Source organism: Mandrillus leucophaeus, unplaced genomic scaffold (assembly GCF_000951045.1).
Source record: "Mandrillus leucophaeus isolate KB7577 unplaced genomic scaffold, Mleu.le_1.0 Scaffold326, whole genome shotgun sequence".
In the NCBI taxonomy this organism is placed as follows: domain Eukaryota; kingdom Metazoa; phylum Chordata; class Mammalia; order Primates; family Cercopithecidae; genus Mandrillus; species Mandrillus leucophaeus.
The window spans coordinates 2,086,772-2,097,126 of NW_012103432.1; the positions used below are offsets into that span (position 1 = coordinate 2,086,772).

At 54.3% G+C, this 10,355-nt stretch overlaps 1 protein-coding gene across 1 annotated transcript in view; it reads right to left on the reverse strand.

The window, feature by feature from the left end:
• Positions 1-10,355, reverse strand: part of TMEM63C (transmembrane protein 63C) — an 87,712-nt gene that overhangs the window by 13,819 nt on the left and 63,538 nt on the right. Inside the window, exons 11-19 of the mRNA XM_011988297.1 lie at positions 9,940-10,048; positions 8,024-8,097; positions 7,301-7,381; positions 7,067-7,190; positions 6,181-6,314; positions 4,334-4,456; positions 3,743-3,896; positions 2,008-2,114; positions 388-522 (exon numbers count right to left, since the gene is read on the reverse strand). Coding sequence (XP_011843687.1) covers positions 388-522; positions 2,008-2,114; positions 3,743-3,896; positions 4,334-4,456; positions 6,181-6,314; positions 7,067-7,190; positions 7,301-7,381; positions 8,024-8,097; positions 9,940-10,048 — 1,041 coding nt within the window. The remainder of the gene's footprint in view (positions 1-387; positions 523-2,007; positions 2,115-3,742; positions 3,897-4,333; positions 4,457-6,180; positions 6,315-7,066; positions 7,191-7,300; positions 7,382-8,023; positions 8,098-9,939; positions 10,049-10,355) is intronic.

The window sequence follows — 10,355 nt, forward strand, 5'->3', positions numbered from 1 at the left end:
TGCTGGGCTGTCCTGGCCCTGAACCCTTTGGCCTTTCAGCTCCAGGCCACGTTCTCCAGCCAACCTGGGCCAGTTTGCAAAACTGTGAGCAAACATTTCTCTCACAGTATTCACTCACTTCTCTCATAGTACTCTCTCCCTCTTCTGAATTTCTACTGCTCTTTGGCTGTGTTGTTCCCATGTGGGGCTGTCAGGCAGCTGGTAAGCACGCCTGTGTCCCCAGCCAGATGATAAGCTCTATGTGGGCCAAGCTCACGGCTGACACGTTAGTGTTTGCAGGAAGCCTGGCTCGTGCTACACCCATGACAGGCACGGGGCTATCATTTGAGGAGTGGGTTTGCAGCAACCACGGACAGGTCTACAGTATCTGAAAGAGGAGGTCTTAACTCTAAGACAGCCTGGCTAATAGAAGAGGGATAATTGGAATTAAGGTACCTGGTCAGTCCCATAGAGGGCAGAATGACCACCATGAACACCAGAAAGATGTAGCACTTGTGCACCACGACCAGATTCTGACTTGATCTAGAAGGAAACAGACAGATATTCATCAATGGACATGGCCTAATAAGAACCAAAGGCCTAACTATGTAATAGAGAGGAAGAGAAACACTGATATGGTTTGACTCTGTGTCCCCACCCAAATCTCATCTTGCAGCTCCCATAATTCCCACTTGTTGTGGGAGGGACTCATTGGGAGAAGATTGAATTATGGGGGGTGGGTCTTTCCCTTGCTGTTCTCATGATAGCAAATAAGTCTTGTGAGATCTGATGGTATTAGAAGGAGGAGTTTCCCTGCCTAAGCTCTCTTTGTCTGCTGCCATCCACGTAACACGTGCTTGCTCCTCCTTGCCTGCCGCCATGATTGTGAGGCTTCCCCAGCCACATGGAACTGTAAGTCCAATAAACCCTTTTTCCTATATTAATTACCCAGTCTCAGGTATGTCTTTATCAGCAGAGTGCAAATGGACTAATACAGAGTCCAATGAAACCTCTTTCTTTTATAAATTGTCCAGTCTCGGGTATGTCTTTATCAGCAGTGTGAAAACTGACTAATACAGACATATGCAGAGTAGAGATCTGGGCTGGGAAATTGGTTTAATCGTGCATACTGATGCCATCTCCATATACCACTGTGAGCTGTGCTGCATCTGGGGGCAGCCAGAAAGAACAGCATGATCAACTAGTGATGTCTGCGCTGGGTACAGGAAGGGATGGGAAGGCACAGATCGGCCATATAGTTGATGTCTCTGTGTTAAAGAGACATTACCAAGAGTACTCAAAATCCCTGCAGAGTTTCAGTCATCAATGTAAGTCTTGTTCTCGGCCACAGGAAAAGGCCAGGAAGGATTTCCGTTAGGACACACCTTTTGGCTGCTGCCTGGTGGAATGGTAGGAACTTTTGGTGTGGAAAGCAACTTTTGAGATGCATGCAGCTTTCAAGCCAAAATACTGCCACCTGCCCAGGGCATGGCAAATAGTTTCTACCCAGTGAGCTGCCACCATAGAACCATCAAGGCTAACAAATGGGAAAGCTCCTGATTGGGTAAAAGGTTGGCATGGTGTGGGTCATATGTGATGACAGTCACAGTGAGTGTGTGGGCCCCTCTGTGTGGCCACAGCATTCTACTGACATTCCCACACAAGTCTTTCCTCCTATGCCTTCTGCGTGGAATGCCTGGGACTGCCTAGCTCATGCCTACAGCTCCATGCTTTCAGGATATGGCTGGGGGCTGAGGGAGAAGCCCAAGGAGGGCTTGGTTTTGGCCCCACGCTCTTAGACAGTGGCTCTATCTCAGCATCCCAGGGGCCCAGAGACAACCCAGACCCTCCTTCCAAAGACAGAACATCTGTTGGTCTTTGGGGATGGTTTCAGGTATCAAAATCATCCCTTATCAATCATCCTTCTTAGGCTAGAGGGGAGGCCCAAGCGCCAGGCTAGCGGGGAAGCAAAGGCAGGGGAAGAGGCTGCAGAACCCACAGGGCTAGGAGAAGAGGCCCCCAGGTCACCTGGTCCAGTGGGCCTCCAGGAAGGCGGAGAAGTAGACAATCAGAGGCAGTATCACTGTGAAGCCCCAGAGCATCACAGAGGGGAAGAACTGGGTCACAATTGGGCTCTGCAGGGGGAGAGGGGAGGATGGCAGGAGAGACGTCAATGCAAGCATCCCCTTCCCCCTGCCTCTTCTCCTCCCACTCACTCCCAGGGCTGGCTTGCTCTCCTGGAGGCTGCAAGGGGCCTGGCCCTTCTCACTGGCCTTCCTGACACCCAAGGTCAAGTGGTCTAGGTCACTGGAGGAGCAGCCTGAGCTTTCCTGAGTGACTTCCTCCTAAGGCCAGAGCTAGCCGGGAGATGACATTGCCTTTGCTGTGATGACATGTGAGTGGGTGAGGAGGGGAGGATGGAGGAGTCCCCAGGGAGAACTGTGGTCCTGGGGTTGGATGGGGTCTGGGGCCTATTACAAAGTTTGCAAAGGAGAACAAAAATCAGCAGCAGAAGTGGTGCGGCTTGACTTGTGTGCGTATGTGCGCGTGTGCGTGCATGTGTGCATGTATGCATACACACGTGTTTTTTTGTTTGTTTTTGTTTTTTTTCAAGACGGAGTCTCGCTCTGTTGCCCAGGCTGGAGTGCAGTGGCACCATCTCGGCTCACTGCAAGCTCCGCCTCCCGGGTTCACGCCATTCTCCTGCCTCAGCCTCCTGAGTAGCTGGGACTACAGGCGCCCGCCACCACGCCCGGCTAATTTTTTTTGTATTTTTAGTAGAGACGGGGTTTCACCGTGTTGTCCAGGATGGTCTCGATCTCCTGACTTCGTGATCCGCCTGTCTCGGCCTCCCAAAGTGCTGGGATTACAGACGTGAGCCACCGCACCCGGCCTCACGTGTGTTGACTGTATGTGCATGTGGGCATGCACATGTGTTGACTCTGTGTGTGTGTGCATGTGTGCGTGTGTGCATGCACGTGTGTTGACTTTGTGTGTGTGTGCATGTGTGCGTGTGTGCATGCACGTGTGTTGACTTTGTGTGTGTGTGCATGTGCACGTGCACATGTGTGTTGTTGGAAATGAGGATGGGGAGAATATGGAAGAAGAGACCTTCCAGGCTCATCTTCACAGTCCTGAGCCTAAAGAATTTGGAAATAGGCTAGGCTCCCTCTGACCTGCACCATCAGTAGAAGGTATCCCCTAACTTCAGAGATGGTTCCTCCAGGGCTGAGCGATCCCAGCCTAGAGTGCAGGTGTCTGGAGATGAGGGAGGCAGAGGCAGATCTGGAGTTCCCACTTCTCTGAGAGGGCTGCGTTGGGACTTACCTCACTCTTCCTCACCCTCAACCATACTACACAAACCAGGAGCCTGCTGCCCTGAACAACTTGTGGAAAGCAGAGCCACTCACATTTGCCACACCCTCTGGACTCCAAGCTGGCCTGGGATGACCCCATTCATGAAGACCTCTGAGCCCATGTTGACAGGACGACACCCTCTCCAACTCACCCCAGGACCTGCCTGTGGACTCTCCACTCTCCCTTCCTATTCTAGCCCTGGTCCCTAAGACTGGCAGTCACCCACCTTCATCCCTTTAGAACAAATCAAGCCCTACCCCACCATTTGCACCACGGCCACCTCCACAATGCTCGCACTGTATGGGCTCCACAGCCGCATCCCAGGGGCCCCCCCCATTCCATCCTCGCCTGAATTCTTCCTTGATCTCCCTGGGGCCCCCAGGCCTGGCCTGAGCAGAGGAGGCACCTGCAGCTTCTCGATGGGGCGGGTGACGTTGTACATGTCGATAGTGTTCATGATGATGGCGGGCGTGGTGAGGAAGAAGAAGAGGAAGAAGAGGAAGGTGTTGATTGCGATAAAGCGGGCCCACCAAAAGAAGCGGCGGACAGACAGGTGTTTCCTGGGGAGGGATGAAAGAAGGAGGCACACTTACAGACATCAGTTCTTAGAGGCCACGTGCTGTTTGCTGCAGGCCAGCTGTGGACCCAGGCTGGCCTGGTCTAATCCAGCCTCCTGGACCCAGACCTGCATGCAGTGGGCCCCTGGACCGCCCCCTGTCACACTGTTTGTAAAGGATCCGGCGCATATAGCCAAAAAAAAAAAATGGACCTGAGTTCCTTCTGCAGGAAAAACCTTTTTGCTAAGGGTTGGATGCCTCCCACATTTGTGGGAATGAATCTAGTGGTACACACAAGTTGTGGTGCTTAGGAAAGCATGGAACTTAGTCCCCTTGGAGTCTCTGTCGGGCAATGACATGGGGAGAGAAGGCCCTGTCCTGCTGCCTTCTTCAGTCTCAGAGGAGCTCAGAGGAGAGGGGAGGGATTGGAAAAGGCTTACCAAATAATGTCTTTGGGGTGTGGAGCCATAGTGACCCTCCAGTAATAGGATTTGACGATGGTGGTCACTGAGGACTGCTGGGGTTGCACACCACAATGGATATATTTGTAATCCTTACGGACACTGCAGAGAGGGGAGAAGAGGAGGAGACGTGGGTCTGGGGGCGGGGGATGGGCTTAGGAGGGTCTCATGCCAGGGGCTCAGGGTCACTATGGTGGTCCTACAGATGGGGGCTCACCCTCTTCCTGGGGATTCTTGAAGCCTTGGCTATGTCTTCAGGACCTTACAGGCGGACAGTTCCTAAGGCCCAGTGTCTGAAGGAAAGGGCTTTTGAGGGTGCCTCGACTGCCCAGGAAGGGCAGGGGTGCCATGTGGTTCTGTTTCTGCCTTTCCCCTTAACAGCAGTGACAGCACATAGACACTCTTTCTTTGAGATTTGATAAGGGAGGTACTACTTTTAGCCTCATCTTAATATCAATAGCTACTAGTTATTGAGTTCTGTGTGCTTGATACTGTGCTAATTGATGACCAGTATCATTTCCAATGCACAGATGACTAAATCAAGGGGCCTAGAGATGTGACCAAAGAGGAGCAGGTGCTGGAGCCCCACCTCTGGCTTGCTAGCTCATATTCCGCTGTAATTAAGCCTCGGATCCTCTCTACCAAATGATGATGTCTTAAAGAATGAACAATGTTACCTTAGGTAGTTGTATTGCTTTAAACAACACAGAAATGAAATAGAAGGCATATCACTTGTCAACCCTCCGGGAGGTGAACAGGGCCGATATTAGTAACCAAATTTTCCAGATAACAAGTTGAGAGTGTAAGGAACTTGCAAAATTGTGCACCATTGTTTGTGAGCAAAATCTAGGCAGTTCTCTTCCTTTATAGGGGTGGGGTGGGTGGGAACAATGTGCTGTACAGGATCAGTCTCCCCCGGAAAGAAGAGCCCACCCGCCCCCCACAATTCTTAAGAGATAAATTCTGGAGCTCCTTTAGGACTTTGGCCCAGTCCTAAGGATCCTTCTGGAACATTCCAGAGTGGACTGAATTCATTCCTTGTCAATGCATGGGCTGCCAGAGGCTGGGGCGGAAAAGAGAGGGGACTGTAGAGCTATGAATTAGGGGAGGCCTGCAGCAGCAGAAGGGCAAGCAGAGCTTCTCTATCCTGATGCTCTCTTATGGTAAGGAGGGAGTGAGGTGTGTGTCGGCTGGGCGCGGTGGCTCACACCTGTAATCCCAGCACTTTGGGAGACTGAGGTAGGCAGATCACCTGAGGTCAGGAGTTCCAGACCAGCCCAGCCAACATGGTGAAACCCCATCTCTACTAAAAATACAAAAATTAGCTGGGCTTGGTGGCGGGCACCTGTAATCCCAGCGACTTGGGAGGCTGAGGCGGGAGAATCGCTTGAACCTGGGAGGCAGAGGTTGCAGTGAGCCAAGATTGTGCCACTGCTCTCCAGCCAGGGTGACAGAGCAAGACTCTGTCTCAAAAAAAAAAAAAAAGAAAAAAAACGAAAGAAAGAAAAAGAAAAAGGGATGTCATTCTTGTCAAGGACAGAAGAGGAACCATGAGGTCAAAGGCTTCTGGGGCCACCTCTGTGCTGAAGCAAGGACAGGGAGTGAGAAGCCCTGGCCTGGGCACCCCTCGAGACCAGCTGGGCCCCAGCAGCTAGGAGAAGCAGGTATGGCCATCTCATCCTACTGGAGAGCCAGAGGGCAGCTGCCTGTGAGGAGCATGGAGGGCCCAGGGGAGGCAGAAGGGGAAACTGGAGGGGGAGAGGGACGAGAGTGCCGAGAAGCAGGGGTGTTCTTGGGGCTGAGTGGGGTGCCTGCCTGGTGCTCACCGCTTGGCCATCCTGGAGTCCTGGAAGGTGACGAAGATCAGGTCCAGGCGCTTGAGCGGCACACGGTTGAGCTCGGCGTTGAACTCGTCCGTTAGCTGCTCCTCTAGCTCGCTGTAATACTGCTCTGCATCCACCTGGGGTGGCAGGCAGCCCTCAGGGCTGGGGCCAGAGCCCCAGTAAGGCCTCCCTGGTCACGAGGTTCCTCCCCACTCAAGCCTCCCTGGATTGTGGTGGCCTTGAAGCACCTCAAGGAGCCCAGGACCCTGGCTGGCCTCCAAAGTCCCACCTCTAGAACAAGAAGAGGCGATGACTGCCTTTCATCCCTGCCCTTAGATCTGGGGAAAGTGAGGCATAGCTAGGGGTACCCAGGGGCTTTCAGGCTTGGGGTGGACCCCAGAGAGGTGAGATAATGTGTTTGCCGCATTTCCACAAGAGAGGGTGATTCTTTTCCTGGGATGGCAGAAGTTCGGTGTGGTCCTGAAGCAAGTGTCTGAGTCTTGACGCCGTCTTTGAGCCACAGTGGTCAGGTGATAAGACAGGCTGCTGCCTTCAAATGTTTCTGTCCTATCTCTTTGGGAGCCTGAGGCCTGGCAGCCTCGTGTAGCCTGCTGTGTTTTCTCTGGTCCTTCTCTCTCATTCTCCCATCCAAGACCAGAAAGGAGACAAGAGCAAGCTTCCCTGCATTGTTCTGAAGGTGGCCTCCAGAAAGGCTCCCATCTCAACAGAGAGGCAGGACATGGTGGATGGGGAGGGAGGAGCTGGGTGGGGAGCACTGGAGCAGACCTGAATGGGGCCTGGGGCCCAACAGTGTGGGTGAAGGCACAGATCCTAGAGCCCCAGGACCCTACCACTCCCTTGCTGTGCTCCCAATGCTCAAGCCAGTTACCTCCTTGAAGCAGGTCCAGCACTTGCAGAAGCACAGGCGGGCGCAGGGGTGGATCCTGATCATCACCTTCCCAGTCTTCTTGGCCTTGGCTGTGTAGAAGAGCCGGCCCCGCATGGCGTGGCGCCTGCCAGCGGTGGGCAACGGGAGAAGGACCTGCAGGTCAGGGACCAGCAGAGCCCCATCCTCCCCTTTTACCCCCACCCCGGGCGCCGAAAGGCCCCGCTGCAGCCTCACCTCTGATCGTCCAAGTCGATCAGGTTCCTGACGTCGTAGCAGAAGTGGACTCTGGTCACGACACTGCCTGGATAGGCCTCGCTGCAGCCACAAACATGGGTGCTGAGTTGGCCTGTGGGGTGGGGATGTGCTGCCCCTAGCCCCTGCCCAGCATGTCGGCCCCCAGGGCTGGGGGGCTCAGCTGCCTGGTGTTCCTGGATGGGAGACTCCATCTCTGCTCCTAAAGCTGAACCTCAGGGTTTGAACCTTGGTGATCTGAGAGCTGTCAAATCCTTCCTACATAACTCAGAACAGGGCCAAAGGGTGGAGCTCCACCCGAGGGGAACCCAGGAGAGAGCTGTTCACGAAGAGAGTGTCAGCTCAGTGAACAGTGTCCTTGGGGTTAGGAACTTGGGGTCACAAAAGATGTCTCCAGATGATCTGCTCTAAATAGCTGTGATCCAGGGTTCCCTGTGCCCAGTAGTTGGAGCAACAGCAGAAAGGAAAACTCCCATCACCCCTATCACAGCCATGCAGGAAGTCCCTGACTTCAGAAACCCTGCTCCAGCTCCAGTGGCCCTCCCCATTCTGAAAAGCTTTTCAGATCCTGAGCTCAGTCCAGGGAGAGCCACCCTGGGGTGTCCCAGTCCCACCATCCTGCACCAACTCACTACCCACTTGAGGACCCAGGCGGGGTTACGGGGAGGAAGCCATCCACGCCTCGGCCCACCCCAACCCACTTACTGAAAATGCTTAATGATGATTTCTGGGTCTTCAATGTCCTTGGGCACATAGGTGATCATTAGCGTCCTTGTGACCTGGGTGGGAATAATCAATGAAGAAAGAAGACTGTGCTTGCATAGGAATTCCAGACACCTGAGTCTTTTGGTGGCCCGGAGTCTCCTGGGAGCAGGCCTTCTGCTCCCAGCAGGCTGCTGATGCCAGTGTCTCCTTGCTGAGACAGCCAAGAAAGGCAAAGCCAAGCTGGGACACTGTGGGCCAAAACAGTGCCAGCTTCCTTAGCCCACAGTGGCCCAGCTGAGCCAGGCAGCTCTGAGGTTGGTCCATTGTGCTTCTGTTCTCCTCTGTGCCCAGCTGTGGGTGCCCTGCCACAGACCACTGTGGTGAAGGGAGGAAGGGCTGGAAGCCGCCATCAGGCTGGGGTGGAGGATCAGAGCTCCATGATTGGAAAGAGCTGCCCGAGCGACCCCACAGTGATTTCTGCTCTCCCTGTAGCTTCCACTACTCCAGCATAAAGCCTCACATCGCTAGAGAAATCCCTCACATGAGACAGGGTGGCGGAGCTGGGAAGTAAACAAGACTCTGGGGAGAGGATAGGGAAGCTTCTCACGAACTTCACATTTTATTCTGTGAATGGGAAATATCTTCCTGGGTCGTCACCGTTAAGATGACAGTCTGATAAACTGCGCTGCAAGAATCAGGGGTCTTGAAAGAGGCTTCTGGTAACAATAAGGAAAGCTGAAGTAGCAGACACCAGACTGGTCAACGGTGACCAAGCCTCCACGCCTGGCAGGCTGAAGCATTTGGGTTCACTTTTCAGGGAATGTGGATTTGCACTCTGGGGTGGGTTCAGGTGAATCAGGCCTTTTGAATGGATGGCTTGGAAGGAGCTGACTCCACACCACTGAACCATTGAAAGGCTGAGGACAGGAGCCAAGGATGCTCATCCTCGCTGTTGCCCCTCCCCACCAGAGCATGGGTGCCGGTCCAGATGGGTGGCACTATTGGTGCCTGCCCGTGGCCCCCCGTCAGTCATCTCTGCACACCAAAGCCTGCGGCATGCTGCAAACACAGCGACTGCTCTTTCCCGGCCTTGGGGCATGTTCAGCTTTTGTGCAGGGCAAGCAGTGGAGGAGTTAAAGCCCCCAAGTGCAACCCTCAATGAATGGTGGACAGGGAGCTGGTGGAAAATACCCCGATTGCTCACCTCCAGGAAAATTCTGGGGCATGTGTTCTACACCAACTCCCAGAATTCCCAGGTCATAAAGCTCCAGCTGCCTCCAGTGGTAAGCTGCCCCTCTATGCTCCCTTTTTTTTGGTTGCCTTTGCATCCTCACTCCCTTACTGGCCTTTCCTGGGATCACCTCCCATAAACAAGTGCTACTCAATCCAAGTCTCAGGGTCTGCTTGGATGGGGTCACCCAAACTGAGATGGTGGGGAAACACAGGGGGTCTCTGACCTCAGAAAGATTGCAGAAGGGCAAGGCATGGCCCTAGCAGGAGTGGGCAGGGCCAGGTACACTAAGTAGTAGCAGTTCAGCAGGGTCCTGACCACTTAGCATGGAGGCCCCCGCTGGTCCACTGGGCCTTGTTAATCCTTTAGTTTTCGGATGGTGGGAAGTCCAAGAGTCCCTGGGGAGGGGCGGGGCAGCAGAGGGGCAGGGATAGGAGGTACCTGGGCAGCAGCTATTTACCAACCAGTCTGAAAGTTCATTGGGGGTGATAGGGTGGAGGAGGGTGGAGGAGGGTGAGAGGTGGGGGCCAGATAATTGTTACTAGGGCTGAAGGGAGGAAGCTTGGCCCCTGCTCAGGTGAAACCGCCCCCTCCCATCTGCCACAGTCTCCCTGGACCCTCTGAGGGCTTCTCTGAGGGCTGGGAGTGGTCGGCCCAGTGGGGAGCAGCTTTGTAGTCCACTTACCTTTTGGCTATTCCTGGGCGCAAACCTCAGGCAGTGATGAGCCATGAACACAAAGTTGGTGATGAAGTAGAAGAAGGACAGCAGGCTGTGCAGCCACAGGAGCTTGCTCCTACAGGGAGGCAGGCAGCAGCAGTGAGGTCAGCCTGCGAGCTCCCCAGAGCCCACTGCACACAGACCCCTGGGCCTCCTCCTGCCATCAGTCTCCTGGGGCCTCCCAACCTATCACAGTCTCCTCAGACCCCAACCCATCGCAGTCTCCCGGGACTACCCCCATCCATCACACTCTCCCCACACCCCCACCCATCACACTCTCCCCACACCCCCACCCATCACACTCTCCCCACACCCCCATGCATCACAGTCTCCCCAGACTCCACCCATCACAGTCTCCCCAGACCCCATCCATCAGTCTCCCC